The sequence below is a fragment of the Haliotis cracherodii genome, unplaced genomic scaffold (assembly GCF_022045235.1).
Source record: "Haliotis cracherodii isolate W230 unplaced genomic scaffold, xgHalCrac1.p SCAF_2, whole genome shotgun sequence".
NCBI lineage: Eukaryota > Metazoa > Mollusca > Gastropoda > Lepetellida > Haliotidae > Haliotis > Haliotis cracherodii.
The window spans coordinates 7,152,892-7,174,394 of NW_027266275.1; the positions used below are offsets into that span (position 1 = coordinate 7,152,892).

Sequence of the window (21,503 nt, forward strand, 5' to 3'; positions counted from 1 at the left end):
ACATGTCACAGCGGGAAACACCTGAAATGGGCTTATCTCCATGTGGAGAATCAAATACACGGTTATCTCGCTCGGGTTACTATCTCTCCAGTTAGGGTTAGTTAAATGTGTATAGTTTTCAATATTTCACAGTCCTCACTGCGCTACTCAAGTGTCAGAACCTGACATAATTTGATATTACGGCCTGTCCACAAGCAACGGACTTCACACATTGGACCCGTGTTAGGAATCAAACCCGGGCCTTCAGCATGACGAGCGAACGCTCCAACCACTAGGCTACCCCGCCGCCCCAATATAATCTTGGGTTGGAAGTCTTGAAAATGATCTTGGCTGACGCGACAGACATGACCAACGAATTTGCCATCGTTGGCTATCAAACGCGATGTCATAAACCGTTTATTTATAAAAGTAAGTGATTCAGACATGAGAGTGTATTTCTAAATAAGATCCTTAGAAGAGGATAGATCGCTGATAAGGATATAATTTTACAGCTATTTTGCTTCATGTGAATTCCTGCTGAAGATCCGTAGATAGATTAAATTTAAAACGTCTCAATTATCCTGCAAAACAGATAACGTTGGGCCCAAAAGGCGAAATAGCGGTGAATATTATTTGAAGGTCTTCAGCGTGACGAGAGGACGCTTTAACCACTTAGCTATCCCACCGCCCAAATATATTCTAGGGTCGATAGTCTTGAAATTACCCGAGCTGACACGAGGGACATACATGGCCAACGAAATTGTGATCATTTTCTACCAAACTTAATTTCATAAACCGTTTGCTCATAAAAGTAACTTTCACGGGAATGTAAAAGGTCTATCATACAAGATACAGTTATCCTCCAGCGGTGGGATTGGTTTATGCGTCATGTGTATTTCTGCTGTAGACATCAAGGCGGAAGAATAACCAGTCTCGATTATCCAACAAAACCGATTCCATTGGGCGTAAAAGGCGAAATAGAGGTAGGCATCGCATGACACCCGTGATGACACCTTCAAATACCTTGTCCTCGGGTTTACCCAAGAAAATAACTTATTCATTACACGTTAGGTGTTCTCAAAGTAAAAGTGTGTTGTGGCATCCGTAATGACAACTTCAAGAAAATAACTCGTTCATTACACATGCTGGATGTTCTAAAAGTAAAAGTTTCCTAACCTCAGACTTTCTAACCCGTGTCACTTCGATCTTTTATATTCGCGTGTAATTATGCAGGGTAGAATTCAGATATCCACGTGGTGTGTACCATGTAAATATTAGCGACAAAACCCTTTCCATTTTTATCAGAAAGCTCTACCAAAAGCATAGTCGATTGTATGATTCCGACCGTATATACCATGAGCATATGTTTTTGAATCCATATCAATAGTGCTGAAACCGTTTGGGCGTATCATAGTTTTATAGGTCTGTTTGTATCTACCTGAGAAAACGTCAGACGGGGCGGTGGCTGCAATGGACCAATGAACAACGTGGAAAAAACATTACGGCTATAAATACGATACTCAATACCATTCCGTGTGTTTCAGGAATAAGGATTAACCTGTAGACATGACCACGTACTGTCTAATCGCATTCCTTGTTGCGGCAGGTGAGTTGGGACAGTGGGGAGATAGGCCATTGACAAAGACAGTGTCAGATTTCAGTTTTGAGAAGAATGTTTACTTTCAGTGAGGGCATTTTTTGTTTGACAAATTTTGAAAAGATTGAAAAGGTTCATGAGTCATATTTCTTGCAATTGGAAAATTTGCTTCGAATAATGGCAAACATATATCTGATGTCAGAACATTTTCCTTTGATTTTTCCTGTTAAATTACCCAAGAACTAGAATTAGTTATCATTTGATTCTAACTTTAAACAAAGACTCATTGATATTTCTGTTCAAGGTTTTTCAGAAAGTATTCGATCTCGGTTTCTTTCAAACTATGCTTCCATAAATTCTGTGTTTGAATCTGATTACAAAGAAAAAAATGTTTGCAAAATACTTAAGTCAATCACCAAGTGATGTACATTTTACTTAACTCAAAGTATGTAAATACCTTTAAGTTGGTAGCTATCTTATCAAACACATGTTCTATAAGATTTCTAAGCGTTGTTAGTTCAGTAAATGCCCCGTCAGTTAGGTGACTACAACTATTTTTTTGTTTATTCAATCGTAATCAGGGCCACATGCCCGAAATAGTGAATAAACACGTCTGTTTGTCTGTTTGGCATGAAAACGTGTCTCAGATAACAGCTGAGTTTGAAAATCTGTTTGAAAATTCAGCTGTCAATGTATTAATAAGAGCTAATTATTGAAGGGTGATAAATATTTCTGTTACTTCATCATGATGTTGTCTCACAGTTTGTTATTTCTGGCAACTATTTGACCTACACAGCCAACTCTGCCTTCCGATAATATACTGTTCCTATAAATATAAAACGACAACACCAGAGAATACCCAGTCTCGATTATCTGCCGAATTAGGTTCCATTGGGCGTAAAGACAAAATTGTGGTGAACATTATATGAATGGATCACTTAAATTAGTGATGTCAGAAGGATATTAAAATCATTTTGTTATATACACCGTGTCATCCCACACCAACATAACCACTACACGTACGCTGAACCCTATTCTTTGGGCTAAATATGTTTAAATGTCGTTAATATATATCCAAGATATATTTTTACTCTAGCGGAGTTGCCTCTCATAGCCCTACCATGATCTGTTGGTCATGCGTTCGAATCTAATATTCTCAGCAACACACTCGCTGAACAAAGATGGTACCACCAACAGCCTTGGTCGAGTTGGTCTTTAATTCCACAGAAAGTCTTACCTCGTCACATATTGTTACCTGAACAGTGGTTTGATGCTCACACTATCAACCACTGGGTTGTCTGTAATATTTAAGAATTACCTAATTTACCTGCACATGATTACTTATTGAAGGTGATAGTAATTTTATTTTGTTTAAATCTATCCCCACATAGAGTAAGTGTTTGATTTGTGTAAGAGGTTATTCTGCTTGAAGATATCTTGTTCTTATCTTCTAAGCGTTGCTGAGACCCATGTTTCAATGTCGTTGTTGTTGTGTAACCGCGTCAGATATATGGCGCTGTCAAGGACTACTTGGAGCGCTGGTATGAGCTGGTGTTGCAATACCTGAAACCATCAATGTGTGATTTTGCATTAACATATACATATGAAATGTAGATTATGCAATATATTTAATGGGATTGTCCAACACATTGTCAGTTGATGCCCAGCTTTGGCACAAACACAGCCTCAGACCTATCCAGACCAAGAAACCTGATCTTGTCCTTTTCCATAAATCCAATGAAGTCATTTACATCATTGTGTTTTCTGTCTCTTTTGACACTAATGTGATTGACAAGATTCAGGAAAATCATGGCAAATATGCGGACCTCGCTTTCGAAATGTCAAGCTTGCATCCCAAGTACCAAGTTGTCCGACTCCCCTTTGTTCTTGGTACCTCCTAGTCTGTTGACTGGCATCGGGGGAGTACCCGGGTTGCTACCAGGAATACAGCCCTTCTGACAATCTGATTTATGCAGAAGGCTGCAGTGTTGGGGAGTCTTCACATTCTCCGAAAAGGTATCGGTGGATTTGACTAGGCAGCGCTTCCTGGGAGAAGTCCCATTCGCTGTCTGTGCTGCATGAAGAGAGGGCAAGGGTCCTGAGCTGATAATGAGCCTAACCAGCCTGACTGTAAGGATCACCAAATCCCTCTTTGCTGCATTTTTTATATTTATATGTAAATAATAATAATAATAATAATCAGTGGTATATGATGTAAATACTTTCCATTGAAAATGTGTTTCAGTCAGCACAAAACACACGATTGTCTGGTCAAGACTTGGTTAATACAGACGGTCGTCATATAAAAGAAAGCACACTTTGGATTTGACCAAAAATTTACAAACATTATTTGACCGAAAACACTGCAAACTTTATGTCTATAAAACACAACTATAATACCCGTATCAACTACATCACCAGCAAATGACAACGTCTTGTTTGTTTCATTTTGAGCCACCATTAAACATAGCTGTATACTTTCTTTTCTCCGGCAGTTTAGGTGGAAAATGTTTGAGTACAGCGTTAAAAAACAAACAACGAAAAAACAGATCAAAACATTTTATATGGGACTAACACCACATTATTTGTCAGCACATCCAGCTTGAGAAAATGAGAACAAATAATATTATACAGAATTTTTGGGAACAGATTATTGTTAATCCCAGTCCCCAAGCCCCTTACTCAAACATATAACAGTCGTTAACATGTCACAAGACAGCCTTGCGACAGTCTTGACCCAAAAGTAAATGTTCAAAGTGTCCAAAGAAATTGTATATCTTATTTCGTTTTCAGTAAGCAGTTTCCCAAATTGACCGTTATGTTCTGTGTAGTTATGTGAAGACGGTCGAGGTTTTCATCAATTCGTTGAGTAACACTTCTCCACTGCTGCATTTTGTAAAGGATACGTCCGGGTAAACTGTAGTTGTAAATATAAGCGACAATACCGTAACCACAAGTAATCTCTGCTAAAAGCAGAGTGGATTGTACATGTCCGACTGTGTCATGACCATGTGTTTTTGAATCACTATCAAATAGTGTCGATACCAGGTGTTGGCGAGAAGGTGAGCATATCTTGGTATATAGGCCGAGGCATTGCTGAAACTATAGCATCAGTTTGAAGATAATTTCGAAGGTACATGCATCTCCTTCGTTGAACATGTGCTTAAGTAGACGAAGCGTTAGGGTGCTTCTTTGAAGCAAAAGTAAATGAAGCGTTTCAACGTAACGGATCAGATTCCAAAAACATCATTTCTTTCCATCGGCAGCCCTCGTCTGTCTACATTTAGGTGTAAGTTTTCAAACCTAAGTGAGATGCATTAAAATACATGTGAAAATTTGAACCCGGTATCGACGTGTAAAATTGACACTTCAACTACAAAGTAACCGCTTATCTAGTTATAGTTATACATGTATGATGTGACATAAATAAGTGCAAAACACTAAACAATAACCAATGTGGTGTGTTATTTACAATTTGTAATAAAGATATAGTGTCCAGGAGGTCACTTGAATTATTTTTAGGGCCTCGGTTCTGCATCCACTGAAACTCATTTTATTACATCTGTGGCGTCTTCTGTTCGGCAAACAGAATGAGATGAGACTGTGATTACAGAGTCTTCGAGTCCCTGATAGTCACTTTGTGTTCACTTCATGGAGTTGAGAAGTACAGTAAGATGGGGACTGATCCGCTGACCTATGAGCATAAAACATAAACGCAGCCATTTGGAAAATTCTCTTCCAATTTATGAAAAATTTATATATGCTGTGAAAACAGATATAGGGTTGCTTATTAATTTTTAATTTCTCTTTTCATATCTGAATTTTAATATTTTCACATCTTGCTTCTCTACACAATATGTGTCTGATGTTACTCGATTAAATCTACTTTTACCATTATAGACAATGCTTGGAGTTACTTTTATTTGGCTTGCAGAAAGATTTGTTGGGTTTAACTTTTTAACCTTAGAATACATGACCCCGAAGTAATGAAACTCATCATTAACTTGCCCGGAAACAGCCACAAAAGCACCAACGTGGAACACAAGCCTAAAATTCATGAAACGATCAACTTATATGGCTACATCAGGGTTAGAAAACACTGTACTGATAACACTATGTTATTTTCACAGTGTCAGCCGCGCCCTCAACGTGGGACATTAACGCTTCTGGTTGCGGCAGTAACCTCGTCAGCTATAAGTACCCCGACCACTACATTGTAGGTGGGCAAGAGGCTGCCAAACACGCTTACCCATGGATGGTGAGTGTTAGAATTGTCAAACATTTAGCTAGAAGTTGGTCACTACAGCTCAGTGCTTCCTTTGAATGTGCCACAAAACAGACTGAGTGAATGTTCAAACAGTTATAAACAGCTTGGTTATGGAAGTAATGTTGTCTGTCATGTTTGTCACGGGTTTGCTGCTGCAAAAACAAGAAACGAGGGTGAATCTGGCATTGGAACTCATGATATCTTATCTGAATTATATCTTCCCCCAAACAACAATGTTAAAAAACAAATTATACAAAGCGAAATGCGGCTTGTGGTACCAACCTATATGTACGTATGTCTCAGAGTGTTAACAAAATGGATTTAATAAGGAAGATCAATACTGGACAGCTGGTTGCAGCGCATTAGACCACTGCAAATGAATCAAGTGAGTAAGTTAGCTTTAACGCTTTGGACAGTATTCCAGTTATATCATGGCGTGTCAGCGGAATGTGGAAAGCCCAAAGTGATGCAAGAGTGAAATCTGCGAGGACAGGTTATGGTGCTGCCAAACCTAGAAATATAATCGTGGTGAACAGCGATTCGAACCCACAATCAAAAGTTTCTGGCATGCCAAAAGGATGTAACTCAAATAGCGGTACCGTGCCCCGAAAATGGACCAAGAGGAAGTTTGGTAATCAGCGCTGTGTTTCCCTCCTAGGTCGCCATGTACTACCGTGGATCCTTCAGATGTGGAGGTAGTCTGATCAAGGGAAGTAGCAGCAGAAGCTACGTCCTCACAGCAGCCCATTGCACAGTGTAAGGAGATGTGACAAGTTTAGGACGGATATTGAAATGTATATAAAAGAAATCCGTGCCTGTGTAAATGGACATTGCAGAGGTGGAGGTTGTAGGGTTGTAGGGGCTGGTCTGGTAAGTCCTGAACTGATTGTGAGTGAAATTAGAGTATTATGGGTGCGCGTTTAGTGAAGCGGGTGTCGGGGTGTATTACATGTATGTAGGGGTGATTGCAGGTGAGATTGGGGCGGAAGATGTTACAGATCGAGGGGAATGTTACAGGTGGGAGAGGGGTGTTCACATGTGTGAAGGGGTACATGTGCATCTGCATCTCTGAAGTGAGCATGAGGGCCAGTGTGATGCTGATATCAAATACATTGTTAATTGGGGATTAAGTAACAAATATAGCAGTTTCAGTATTGTTGCCGTGGAAACCAACAGGAACTTTTACTGAAGTGGTGAAAGACTTTCGTGACATTCTCCATGCAAAGTTTCAGCTTCAGTGCTCATGTGGTTTCGAAAAGGCAGGACCAGATGAGCTCAACCTGACCCAGAAAACACCTTCTTCTGAATATGCTTGCAGGAACACCAACGCCAACCAATGGGAAATGCGTCTTGGGCGCCATGACCTTTCTGCCACTGAGAGCAGCACAAGGCAGCACATCGGTGTAGATCAGGTCATCAACAACCCTTCCTACAGCTCCAGCACGTATAACTGGGACATTGCCCTGCTGCGGTTGGCCTCCAACCCGACTGTGAACGACTACGTGAGGCCTGGATGTTTCCCGATTGGTGACATAAGTCCTGGGGAAAATTCCTTCGTCAGCGGCTGGGGCGCCCTTACAGAGGGTATGTTATTCATTCCACATTTCTGACAAACTAATGTCATGGATGAAGGTGCACCATCTCATCATGTTTGCAGGTGCAGATATTATTTGTAATGTACAGGCGGTTCACTAACCCATTGTCTACGTTATGTACAGGCGGTTCACTAACCCAATGTCTACGTTATGTACAGGCGGTTCACTAACCCATTGTCTACGTTATATATAGGCGGTTCACTAACCCAATGTCTACGTTATGTACAGGCGGTTCACTTACCCATTGTCTACGTTATGTACAGGCGGTTCACTAACCCATTGTCTACGTTATATACAGGCGGTTCACTAACCCATTGTCTACGTTATATATAGGCGGTTCGCTGACCCATTGTCTACGTCATGTACAGGCGGTTCACTAACCCATTGTGTACGTCATATATAGGCGGTTCATGAACCCATTGTCTACGTTATATATAGGCGTTTCACTAACCCATTGTCTACGTTATATATAGGCGGTTCACTAACCCATTGTCTACGTTATGTACAGGCGGTTCACTAACCCATTGTCTACGTTATGTACAGGCGGTTTACTGATCCATTGTCTACGTTATATATAGGCGGTTCATCACCAGACAAGCTTCAGGTTGTGAATAAGCCTATTCTCACCCACCAGACCTGCAGAGACCAACTGGGTTCCAACAGCTACTACGACAGCAACATGCTTTGTGCCGGTTTTGATGCAGGCGGTGCTGATGCCTGCCAGGTAACATCTGGAATCCGCACACGATCTTCATGTCCTCTCATGAGCCTAGATGCGTGTGAGACGTGGAATAATGTCACCAGTGACATACTGTAACAATCTGTGTAGACTGCTCATTTTTCTTTCTTAGGCCTCAAAGTGAGATCGATCATTCTGCTAACCTAATATGACATCGTATAACAACAGCATAGTGGCTTTTTAACACATAATATAATGTTTTAAACAGTTCTTGAACAATGGCAGTGTAAGTGTATACCAGTTCTCAAAAAATAATAATTTGGATGTTTAACAGTTCCTAAACAAAAGCGATGTAGATGGTTAACAGTTACTGGATAATAACAGTGTATCTGTGTGTGTCTGAATCGTGTGTGTGTGTGTGTGTGTGTGTGTGTGTGTGTGTGTGTGTGTGTGTGTGTGTGTGTGTGTGTGTGTGTGTGTGTGTGTGTGTGTGTGTGTGTGCGTGTGTGTGTGTCACCAGTTCTTGAATAATAGTATTGTATGTGTATAACAGTTCCCTCAAAAATGGCACTGTCAGTTAGTATATACCAATTCTCGGACATCAACAGTGTCAGCGTATGCCAGTTGTTGAACAATAGCAGTGTATGTGTATTGAAGCTCACGAACGATAGCAATGTGGGTGTTCGTGAACAGTCCGTGAACAATTACATTAACATTAACAGTGAAGATGTTCACCTGGGTCCATTTCCAGAAAGCAACCTTAGCGCTTCGACTGTCGTAAGTCTATGTAAGTGGGTTAGGATAGTCTAAGTGCTAAGGTCGCTTTATGGAACGGAGCACAGTCATTTAACATGGTAAGAGTTAGAAACAAATGAAAGTCTCTGGTATGTCCAACGTAAATAAACGTATGTCTCTGTAATGTACTTATTCTGGCGAGTTCTCGGAAATGATAAGCTACCAGCAAGGCTTAAATCTTTGGCGATACATGAACGCGCAATTACGTTGGAAATCTTTTTTGTTTATATATTCCCAAAACACAAGACGGTACATATACATTGTCTGCTTTTATTCGACAGGGAGACAGTGGTGGACCTCTGATGGCAGTCCGTGGTGGAAGAGTTGAGATTGTCGGTGAGTGAGCCATGCATCGATACGTAACTTGACGCTATATGAAATTATGAAATTTCTTGAGCACTAATCCAAGCACTGCCGCTGAAGAATAGAGTGACGCTTATTCGAAAGGGTAATTTTAAAGCAGAATAAAAGGGAAACCTTGAACGTTCTGAGGGACCATTCGATATTCGAGGTTGAGAGTGTGTGTGTGTGTGTGTGTGTGTGTGTGTGTGTGGAGGGGGGTAGGTGTTAGGGTGAGGGGGGATGTTTCCGATTTTGTATGGAGTCTAGATGTTTTTAAGCTACAGCTTCAACCAGAATATCAAACGGTCGGACCCTAAACAGGGGAAAAGATGCATACCTTAACCAAATGGCATTATGGGGATAAACATACTGTGAGGTTTCAAATGTTAAATTTAGCGCGGTTAAATCTACAGGTAACCTAGCTCTACATTGAAAACACAGTTTGTTTATCTCCATTCTACCATGACTAAATATAACCCGAACTCTTTGGTGTTAGCAAACATACTGAGTGAAGCGGCATGGGTTGAGTCCAATGTTTTGAGTGGGTTATCGAACTGAATTACGGAATCACCGAACAAAATATGTCGCTGTATATACTCCATTATGTCGTCATATCGCTCATTGTGACGCAAAAGATATGACGTCAAAGTCGTATATAGAAAAACGCCAAATTCCAAACTCTCTGTTGTCTCCAAAACGTAAATACATGCCCTTTGTAGATTTCTGTCGTGTTTTATGCACAAAATGTATTGCCACACATCCTTTGAATATTGTAGTAAGTGCATCCGTGCATTTTGTAACCTGTAATTGTAGATATAATTATTTGAATATGCCTACCGACAATGACTGAAAATAGTACTAATCTATGAATATTAGCTTCCGCAGTGATACGGCCGTAAAACCAGCTGTTTCAATCAGAGGGGGTTTATTGTGATTTAATAGCCTCTGAATGACCAATCAGAATCGAGTAAATTCCAATTCCATGGTAGAATGTTTCTTAACTCTCATATTTGTTGGATTTGTTTGAAACTACTGACCGTATCCATCAATACCACGTACGTGTGCATGCAATCTGGTCGTGATGAACCTGAACAGTTCCCTTATGATTTTTCCAGGTGTCGTAAGCTGGGGATACGGATGCGCCAGACCCGAGCGTCCAGGTGTCTATAGCAACTCGGTCAAGTCCAAGAACTGGGTTAGCAGCTACATCAACGGCAACTAGAGCAACGTTATCACAGATGATAAATTATTCACCTCATAATAGTTAGTTTTAATTCTTGTATGACCTCTGGTGTTACAAATGTACAATACTTATGCAGTGTATAAGTCATCGTATGTGCTGACTGGATATTGAATAGTGGAAGTGAATATGGTTTACACCGTGATCAACAATATTGCAGTTGTATGATAAATAAAAGTAAGGATGAGATATATGGATGAACAACTTCATTTTACAATCAGGAGCGACGTTTCGTTGTAGGTTCTAACACCATTATCAAGCAAGTTATGTACAGAGTATGGTTGACATATATATAAACAGGATAGGAGGTATGGTTAAACCGTTGATTAGGTTTAATTGTAATAAACAAGTTGTTCATCCATATATCCTATCTTTATTTTGTACTAGAACTTCTAAATGCCTCTCATTGAAGATAAATACAAGTGAAAAAATAATGTCCATAGCCAAAAGATATCACTGCTAAAAGCAGAGACGAGTGTACGATTCCGACTATATCTTGGGCATATACTCATAAATCACTTCCAAATAGTGATTATACCAGGTTTTCGCGAAAATGTTAGCGCATCCTGCCAAACCAGTGGCACCCGTCACAAACACATGTAAAGGCAAGTCAACATATGGTACAAGTCAATAGTAGTTTTCTCATGTCGGGCGATTAGTACAAGAAGGATTTTTTCCAATGGCATAATGAATGTGCGCATATACATGTATTGTATTCTGTAAGGTTTAAAAAGACATACGGTTATTTAAACAATATATATTTCCAAAAGGAATGGGATTGGTAGACAGGAAAAGCGTATTTAAACATCTCCCTACAAGGCCGTTTAACAATTAATAAAAGTAAACTTTTCATGAATAATCAATTTAGATTAACTGTACCTACTGTTACGAATATCAGGATCCAATACACACACGCATATACCGGCACACAACCAAACCGGTACATCCATGCGCATAAACATATACACATGTGGCTCCTTATACAAACAACTATTAGATTGATGTAATTGTGAAAAAGCACATATCTCTATTATAAATCTTTTACATGTTACAATAATCAAGCCAACAGATTGTATAATAACAAGATTATAAACAGTAGATAATTTAGCATTTCCATATAATACTGAATAAAGTTATTATTTTTTTATGTAGAGGTACATTTTATTACGAAGATTACAATAATTACAAATGAGTTAGTGAGTTGGGATTAACGCCGCCCTTATTAGTATTCCAGTTATATCGCGGCGTGTCAGCTTAATGTGGGAGGACGTTTACCACATCGGTGAAACCCGCGAGCACGGGTATGGTGCTGACAAACCTCAAAACATAATCGGGGCGAACCGGTATTCGAACCTATAATCATAGGTTTCTGGCGTGCCCAAGGGACGCAACTCTGCACAGCGAATCACGGCCCCATAGACGACTGGGGCACCCGTGCCCCTCAATTACAAATGAAAAAAAGTAAGATCGTCATAATGGTATCCCCAAGAGCAGGTAGTAGAATCATGAACATGTATGTAAGATTTGTGTACATTTAAATCACTGCACCCTTATTTGGGGCGGGAGAGGAAACGGGTACCACAGTCAAATTTAAACCCAAATATTCTGATGGAAACGATTTGGAGAACAATGGAAAGTATTGAGAAATTAGCTTCACTGTCAGTAGATATGAAAATACCCCGCTTACAAGTTCAACTCGTCAGAACCAAATGTTGTGATTTGTTTGTGTGGATTGTTTTCAACATGTATTTGGTAGACAAGGTTGGGAACACATAACAGCATATCAGTTTACTGTGTCTAAAACTAAGCGTTCTCCCATTCATGTCCATCAGTATATTTTTAGATTTTCAGATGGGGTGATAATTCTGGTGAAACCATATACAATATCTTTTTTAATTTTGTTTCACCTTCAACAAGAGGGCGGTCGGGTAGCCTAGTTGTTAAAGCGTTCGCTCGTCACGCCGAAGACCCGGGTTCGATTCCCGACATGGGTACAATGTGTGAAGCCCATTTCTGGTGTCCCCCGCAGTGATATTGCTGGAATATTGCTAAAAGCGGCGTAAAACCATACTCACTCACTCACTTCAACAAATACATGAAATGCAGAACCCATCGGACCTTTATCCAACTAATGTCAATTGAAATTAAGGTGGGGTGAGGTGAAATGGTGTTTAACGTCGCGTCCAAGATTATTGCACTTATATAGCGACGTGTGAAATTAAGAGAAAGCTCACTGATATGATGACTGTATATACAATACAAATACAAATACATGAAATGCAGAATCCATAGCTCCTTTATCCAACTGATGTCAATTGAAATTAAGAGAAAGCTCACTGATATGATGACAGATGTAAGATATAATGTAACGCTTTGCGTATTGGCCGAGGGACACAAATAAATAGGATATGACGTCTTTTAGAAGTACAATACAAAACAGAAGAAGCAGTCACAACCTGGGACATCAACGCTGACAACTGCGGCGACAAGGGGCACATAGCCCTGTTCACTTCATTGTTAAAGGTGCAGAGTCCACATCACATTCCTATCCACCGGCCGCCTCCGTGGTCTGGTGGATAGAACGTCTGACCGTAGAGAGGAAGGTCGGTGGTTCGATCCCCGGCCGCGTCGTACCAAAAGACACCTGGCGTTCGGCATTAAGGGTATAAAACAAGGACTAGTCTTGTCGGAGTCGGTCTTTAGTGTCTGAGTGGAATATCTATGTTAAACTGCGGCATGGTATCTCAGTGGGCTAGCACTATATAACCGGCATTAGCCCGGACTCGTACAAGCAGCCACACACACACGAGCATGCACGTCGCTGCATAATAGTAATAATCTTGAAGGCGACGTTTTCTCCTTACCACCTTTCCACGGATCCAATGCCATTTTACCGTTAGATTTCAATTGTTACTGTTATGTAGTTTTGTTTATCATTTCATAGTTTCAAAATACGTTAGCAGTAGCTGTAAAGCGAGAGGGCCAAAGAACGAATACATCCGGTCTGTTTCTGGCGGGTAGCCTAATGGATGCACATAAACATGGCTTCATGGTTACTTCGAGCTTTGTGTGAAGCTAAAGGGTAAAGCGTGGCTCGAGTGTTGTATGATAGGTATTGTAAAACCCAAGAGAAAAGAAGCGAGTGAAAGCTATATATGACGATTTGTGTACGTATGTGTGCGTATGCGTGTCTGTATGTGGCTCTGTGTGTGTGTGCGTGTTCGTGTATGTGTGTTAAAATGTAAATACTTTTATTTTTTGTGCTTAGATCCAAATACGAAACAGATATATATGTATTGCTAATTCAGGTGGATAAATCAGTGACAGGGGAAACGAATAAGATTATTTAACAAAAACAATCCCAACGTTATCAAAGTGTTACTCGGCAAACACAACTATGATACCCGGACCAAATCAATGATCATCGAAGTCACCAATAACCATTTATTGTTTGTATCATATTTTGCCACCATCGAATATCTTTTGTATATTTCTCTTGCCTGACAATTTTAGCACAATTGTATACGTGACTCTCAATATTACTCATGAATATTCATGACGAGATTCAAAACGAGGTGGAGTGTGCAAAATATATCGGAAGTGATTGAGTTGAAATGGCGCGCTCTTCGAAAGAAACACCCACCGATCTTCGATGTGTTCCACAGCTTACATTTGCTCTATGTCGAGAAGTATGTAAAGAATAATTGCAGAAGTTAGGGGGAAAAGAACCTAGACAAAGGATTTATGTACTATAGCGAAGGATAAATACGTAGCATACGCAGTAAGTAAATGTCATCATGCTGCCTAGTCACTTCTGATATTCACGCGGGTACGGGTTCCAAATCTCCCAACACGCACCCTGTTTGGTTGTGTTTTACGGCGGTTAGGTAACGACGAGGTGCAGACAGTTCGCTAAAACAACGTTTCAAATCAATGTCATAGAATGCATGAAATAATCCATTATTAATTAATATTTAACTTTGCAATGACAAGACAAACATTCTTAAATTAAATAACATTTTAACATATTTAAAAAGAAAATTGCTCTTAATTTTCTGATAATGGTGAAAAGGTAATCTGAGTAATCTATGACAGTGAACAGAATTATTTTTATTCATAGTTTTTCAATAATTAACTTGACAGATAAAGATGCATTTGCTAAACAACTAATGACTTCAAGAGGAGGCATCAACCTGAGATTTGGAGTGGATAATGAACCTGTTGCACATCTTGCATACTGTGAGGTAGCAGCAATGTCAAACTATAACCATATTTAGTGTCATTCATTTCAACTGGTTAAGAAGATTTTTCCAAATACATATCAACATATCCAACAATCTCATTAAAATCAGATCTTAGTTCTCGCGATCGCTAAACAAAGATCTGAGGACATCCCATTACGGGTCACGTCAGAACAACCTTTCACCCAACCAATCGTAGCGTCGCTTACCAGATCATGAAAGTGGCCGACGGGATGTGTTTTCTAATCATGCAACCTCGAAACATATAACAGAGAACATTCCAAAGTCATTTCATTGGTCGGTCAAAGTTCGCGAAAGTTTAGCGGTAGCGAAACCTAAGATCTGATTTTAATGAGATTGCAATGTCAACAATCATCAAATATATCCAATTTATGAGTTGTCTCCCTTGCACAGTGAATATGTGTATTTTTCCTATGATGCACTCCATTTCTAATTGCAGTAATGAGGATGTGTATCTGAATACAACGGGTTTTTTTCTACGTTCCTGTAAATACATTTATTTTTTAACAAGGAGGTCAACATCTACCTATGTGGCATTGTGATTCGACCCAAGGGCTATTGGCTTGCTGCATGTCCTGATCGGAAAATATATCACCCTTTCTCTGACCCCCCTTTTGGTCTCTTGTAGATAAGTGTTGTTGCTCCTAACTTGGACAATGTAGCATATTTGGACAGGAAGATGTCTTTAAAACAAAACCACAATCATTATTTCCAGGATCACACCGAGCTGGCTGGTACAGGACTAAAGTGGTGTGATTTGTTTGGTCCCGATAGGACATTCGTCTGGAAAGAATAGCATTTAATTCTGATTGGCGGTGCAGCACTCAAGCAAACCTTGATGCATTTTGCCTTGAGTGTCATTTGAGCAAGACTTTTGTATACTAAGAATGTTAAATTCGGACCAAATAACCAGTGCTTTTTATTTGTTCAACTAGTAATTAACCATTCACTGTCAAGTCTTCAGGCATCCCATTTATCCTGAATACAGTATAGCTTCAATACTATATTAGAGTATTACTAGAGAGAGACAGACAGACAGAGAGAGACAGACAGACAGACAGACAGACAGACAGAGAGACAGACAGACAGACAGAGAGAGAGAGAGAGACATACTTCATTTGAGGATATTCCTACATTTTTATCAGATGCCAATTTTATCTCACCATGTGAAAAAATACAAGTTTTTGCCGCAGTGGCAAAAACGCTTTTCTTCACTCCATAACATAAATGTGATACCAGTATATGGCGGGATGTTTTGGTGCAGTTATTCCACTGATTCTACATATTTTGTTAGGGATTTGATATTCCTGTCCTCGGGTACCGGCATCTATGGTTTGCCGACATCATTGTAGTTTGAAACAAGGTTATTGTTTCTACTGTGGCGATAGCTGATGTCACGTTGTCGCCATTTAACAGATAATGATTGTTACATTCACTGATAATTTAGGCTATTGCACCACCAAGTATATGATAAAATAAACACTTATGTATTTCTTTCAACAACAACCTATTCACTCTAGGTGACCACCAGCGGTGATACATGAGAAATACTGCTCATTAAAATCGTATGTATAACATGACACGACAAGTTGACAAGTACGTTAATTCTTTTTGGATAAAATGTAACGATCTGGAGAATATTTTTCGTAAAAACATTGAACTCTACAGATGATACAAATAGTCTTACATTGCTTCAGAAAATATGTTATGCAATAACAGTATGGAATATATTGTAGCATGATTTCACATTTTTTGAAAATTAATAAGAACCAGTGTATTATCAAGGGACAATCAACACAATGGATCTATTGTCCACTAAAATGAATATTCAGGAATACAACGAACTTCGATAATTTCTTGATAACAGATATGCGTTTGGTGGTCATTAGATTACCAAGCTTTAAAAGATGATCAATTATCAAATATACTTTTGATATGATTAAGCCATAGAAAGGCTTTATTTTATTGTGATTTATCATAAACTTTAACATAAAAGAAGCGATGTTATTTTTATGCTGTGAAGGCTGACTCAGCTTGCACCAATAATTTGCCATTCTTTATCAGTTTCTTTTGTTTAGTCCCGTGATATACATTATATATATGACAGAGAATATATGTTTCAGCAATAATGCTAATGAACAGATAACAGCAGAGTTGCTGGATTTGATAAGACTGATCATTAATATCTTGTTTTTATGCCTTTTGTTAAATATCGGAATATGTTTTTCTCTAAGATGTTTAAACTTATCACATACTAATAAAACATGAAATTAACCCTCAATCTCACCTAATTGGCAGTTTTTACAGATACCCATTACAACTTCCCTTTTTCACATCTACGTCTAAAATGTACATTGAAATTGTGTGATGACACTCTGAATATACATCATGCCCTAACCAGCGATTTATCATTTGACATACTTATATACTTCTCTGGTTCTATATTTCTATATTTCAGAACCATAGAGTAAGATAGGAACAACAATTGTAACAAACGTTTCGATAAGGCAATCTATTGGTAAATTGATTTTCTGGCACCTTTAAATAGGCTCATTGTAGATCTCATGCCAATTTTAGCAACATATTTAACAGATGTATTCATTTTTCTCTATATCAGTGTAAAAGGATACCTAAATAATAATAGCTGTCAATTACGTCTATCGGATACTGACCTGAATTAAATTTGTCTTTGCACCTGTGAGCAGGACCTGGACCAAGGATGACTTTCCGGGTTTTGTCTTTGTCAACATCTAGTTAGTACATAGTACTTAGCAAATTATTGAGTGTGTTCTGTAGCGGTTGTCTGCTTTGTCCAAACAGCACTGTATCATCAGCCTATAGAAGAAAAAGGACATAAAGAAAATAACCCTTCATTCCCGTTACTGTATTCTAAATGAATTCTTTCACAATTATTATCAATAAGATATTGTTTAAATCATTTAGGTATACAGCAAATGAGAGTGGTGACAGGTTTTCTCCTTGTCTAACACAAGTTAAGCAAGTGAAGAAGTCCGACATATTTCCATTCATCGTCACATATGATTTAATGTTACTGTACATATTTCTTACACCGTGTCAACTGTAACATCTACTTGTGAACAGACACATGGAAAAACCAAAACCAAAATGAACATAACAAATCATTAAAGTGTGTGTCATTTAATGTGTGTGGCCCTAGAAATAAACAGGAGTTTCCAGATTTTCATGGCTTGATTGACAAATATGATCTTATAGGTCTGCAAGAAACAAAGACATAATTCAGATGCAGTATTATTAGATGATTATATTCTTTTCCTAAAAAGTAGATTTTAATCTCCTGGAGGAATAGAAATAGCAGTTACAATGACCATGCAGATCACATGACTGTGATTGACGGTGAAGTAGAGTGTGTTTTGTGGGTAAATATCTCAGCATCTCTGTTTGACTTGCCTCATGCTCTCTACGTAGGAGTTGTGTATGTGCCCCCTGAGCCATCCAAGTATTCATATGAAGATATATTTCAGGACAATGAAAACAGTGTTGTGCACATGATTTGTGAAAGTGACTTGGTTATGCTGATTCGTGACTTTAATGCAGGAACAAGACTTCTTAAAGATTACTGTACATTTAAACAAACTCGGAAAAGGTTAATCAAGGCAAAAATGATTTACATAAAGAATAAAATTTATTACAACAGAAGCATGTATCTTAAAACAAGTAAAAAGTATAAAAGATGTATAAATAAATCAATTCGTAAACATAGATTCAAAATTTAAAACAAACTCAGAGAAGCTTGAAAAGATCCCCCAAAGAATACCGGAGATTACTAAATAACAAAGAATGTGATGAACAAAATAGGAAGGCCCATTTAAGCTCATTCTACGAATATTTAAGATTAAGAGAAAATAGTGAGGAAATGGACGGACTCTTGTTCCCCGATGAAGAAGACGTCCCAGATTTTAAAGATGAGCTTTTGAATAATGGCATTACAAGGACAAAATACTGAAAGACATAAAGGGATTACAAACGAGAAAGTCTTCTGTATTAGATCGTATTACAAATGAATATCTAATTCTTAAGCTTCAACATCATTACCATTTTATTCTGAATATTTTAACTTTATTTTTACCACTGGCATATTACCTGATATTTGGCTAACTAGAATAATTAGGCCAATTTATAAAAGAAGGGGCGCCTGCACTGTGTCTAGCTCAGACAGGCCGATTTAAATTCTTGGTTGCCTATGGGAATATGTTACAAGTATAATAAACAATTAACCTTATTCCAATTACAAAAGTCAAAGAAACTGTATTCTGTGTCTTTTGATTTCTCCAAGGCGTTCGACAAAATATGGAGAGTGGGGCTTTGGACTAAAATGCTTGGACACGGTGTTAAAGGCAAAACATATTATCTGATCAAAAATATGTACAGTAACATTAGGTGAGGTGAAATTGTTTTAACGTCGCGTCCAAGATTATTGCACTTATATCGCGACGTGCATGTACGTGTGTGTGTTTGTGTGGCTGCTTGTACTAGTCCGGACTGATGATTATTTATAGTGCTAGCCCACTGAGATACCATGCCGCAGTTTAACATGAATACCCCACTCAGACACAGTATACTGACTCCGAGCCGACCAGTACTTGTTTCAGCATCTTAATCCGAGCGCAGGGTAACAGGGTAACAACAAGTACCATCTTTTAACGTCTTTTGGTATGACGCGGCCGGGGATCGAACCCCGGACCTTCCGCTCTACGGTCGGGCGCTCTAGCTCTAGTACAGTAACATTAAATCATATGTGACGATAAATGGAAATATGTCGGACTTCTTCACTTGCTTAACTGGTGTTAGGCAAGGAGAAAACCTGTCACCAGTCTCATTCACTGTATACCTAAATGATTTAAACAATATCTTATTGATAATAATTGTGAAAGAATTCATTTAGAATACAGTAACGGGAATGAATCGTTATTTTTTTATCAAACTCCGTTTACTTCTATAGGCTGATGATACAATGCCGTTTGGAGAAAGCAGACAACAGCTACAGAAAACACTCAATAATTTAATAAGTACTGTAACGACTGGAAACTAGATAAATAACAATAAAATAAAGCCTTTTTGTGACTTGAGTTTATTTGATAATTGATTAACTTTTTAAGTTTGCTAGACTAATGACCGCCTAACGCATATCTGTTGTCAAGAAATTATCGATGTTCGTCGGATTCCCGAATATTCATTTTAGTGGACGATAGATCCAATGTGTTGCTTGTACCTTAGTAACTGACAGATTATAGTTGCTCGCAAAAATAAATAATACACTAGTCCTTATTAATTTTCAAAAAATGGGAAAATATGACCTACAAGGTCACTTACTGTTATTGCATAACATATTTTCTGAAACAATGTAGCATTATTTGCATTATGTTTAGAGTTCTATGTTTGTCCGAAGTTACATCAAATAATGGCTTATACTCAAATTACTTCTTAACATGGATCCTACTCAAGCTACGCCTAATCATGGGTCCTACTCAAATTACCTCTAATCATGTGACATATTCAAGTTACTCCTAATAATGGGACACACTCAAGTGATGTCTAATCATGGGACATACTGATGCGTATGTCATGGAAAGCAACTTCTTTTATTCTTTGTCAGGATGTTTCAGAGCTACTTCATGCTCCTTAAGATGGGCACGGGTGGCCCTGTCGCCTAAGACGCCGCGATTCTCTATGCAGACACCTATGGTTGTTGGTTCGAATCCCGGTCCGCCCCGATTATGTTTCTAGGTTTGTCAGCACCATACCCATACTCGTGGATTTCGCCGAAGTGGTGCACGTCTGAGACCTGCACCACTTCGGGCTTTCCTCCCACATTGAGCTGACACGCTGCGATATAACTGGAATATTGTTAAAAGCGGCGTTAAACCAAACTCACTCACTCTTCCTCCTTTATCGGGTGAATGCTGATGGAATACTCAAGTTACTTCAAATAATGGGTCATTCTCAAGTTATGTCCAGTCATAGCACATACTGATGAGCGGGAAACAGATGAAATGGGCTAGACCCCATGTGGAGAACCAACCACAAGTTTATCCAACTGTCTCGAATCGGTCATTGGCGTACTGTGTGTACCGAGTAAAATGCAGTGAAAAGTCACACAGAATGAAATGCTCGATAGTTGTCTGTGAAAGTAAACATATTACAGTTTGTGAGTTGGATTTTAAGCCACTTGTATCAGTATTCACAGTGGGCAACGCCGGCAATGGGTTTGTTTCATCCAGTTCAATAGATGATGTAACATACTTTCACATAAGTAACATGACATGTAACATCATACTTATATTCTGATAATTCCTCTCCAATGCTAGTGGGATCAATTTTGTGTCTTCTCTAAAATGTCTCCAATACATCTTTACAGCAAGGGTTAGGTAAGTGTGTATAGTTTTCAATATTTATTCCCAATATTTCAAAGTCCCGGCTGTGCCACTCAAGTGTCAGATCCTGACATAATTTGATGTTACTTCCTGTCCACCAGCAATGGACTTCACACATTGTGCGCATCAAACCCGGCCTTCAGCGTGACGAGAGAACGCTTTAACCACTAGGCTACCCCACCGCCCAAATTCATTCTAGGGTCGTTAGTCTTGAAAATACCCTTGCTGACACGACAGATATACATGGCCAACGAATTTATCATCATTTTCTACCAAACTTAATTTCATAAACCGTTTGCTCATAAAAGTAACTTTCACGGGAATATAAAAGGTC

The 21,503-nt window shown here is 38.9% G+C and overlaps 1 protein-coding gene across 1 annotated transcript; it reads left to right on the forward strand.

Moving 5' to 3' along the window:
- The first annotated feature begins 1,529 nt into the window (after nt 1-1,529).
- LOC139468783 (trypsin-2-like) lies at nt 1,530-10,499 on the forward strand. Its single transcript, XM_071250918.1, has 7 exons — nt 1,530-1,585; nt 5,707-5,834; nt 6,502-6,599; nt 7,162-7,427; nt 8,017-8,162; nt 9,194-9,248; nt 10,370-10,499. The coding sequence occupies exons 1-7, from the start codon at nt 1,546-1,548 to the stop codon at nt 10,474-10,476; spliced, it is 840 nt and encodes a 279-aa protein (XP_071107019.1). The 5' UTR covers nt 1,530-1,545; the 3' UTR covers nt 10,477-10,499.
- The last annotated feature ends 11,004 nt before the right edge of the window (nt 10,500-21,503 follow it).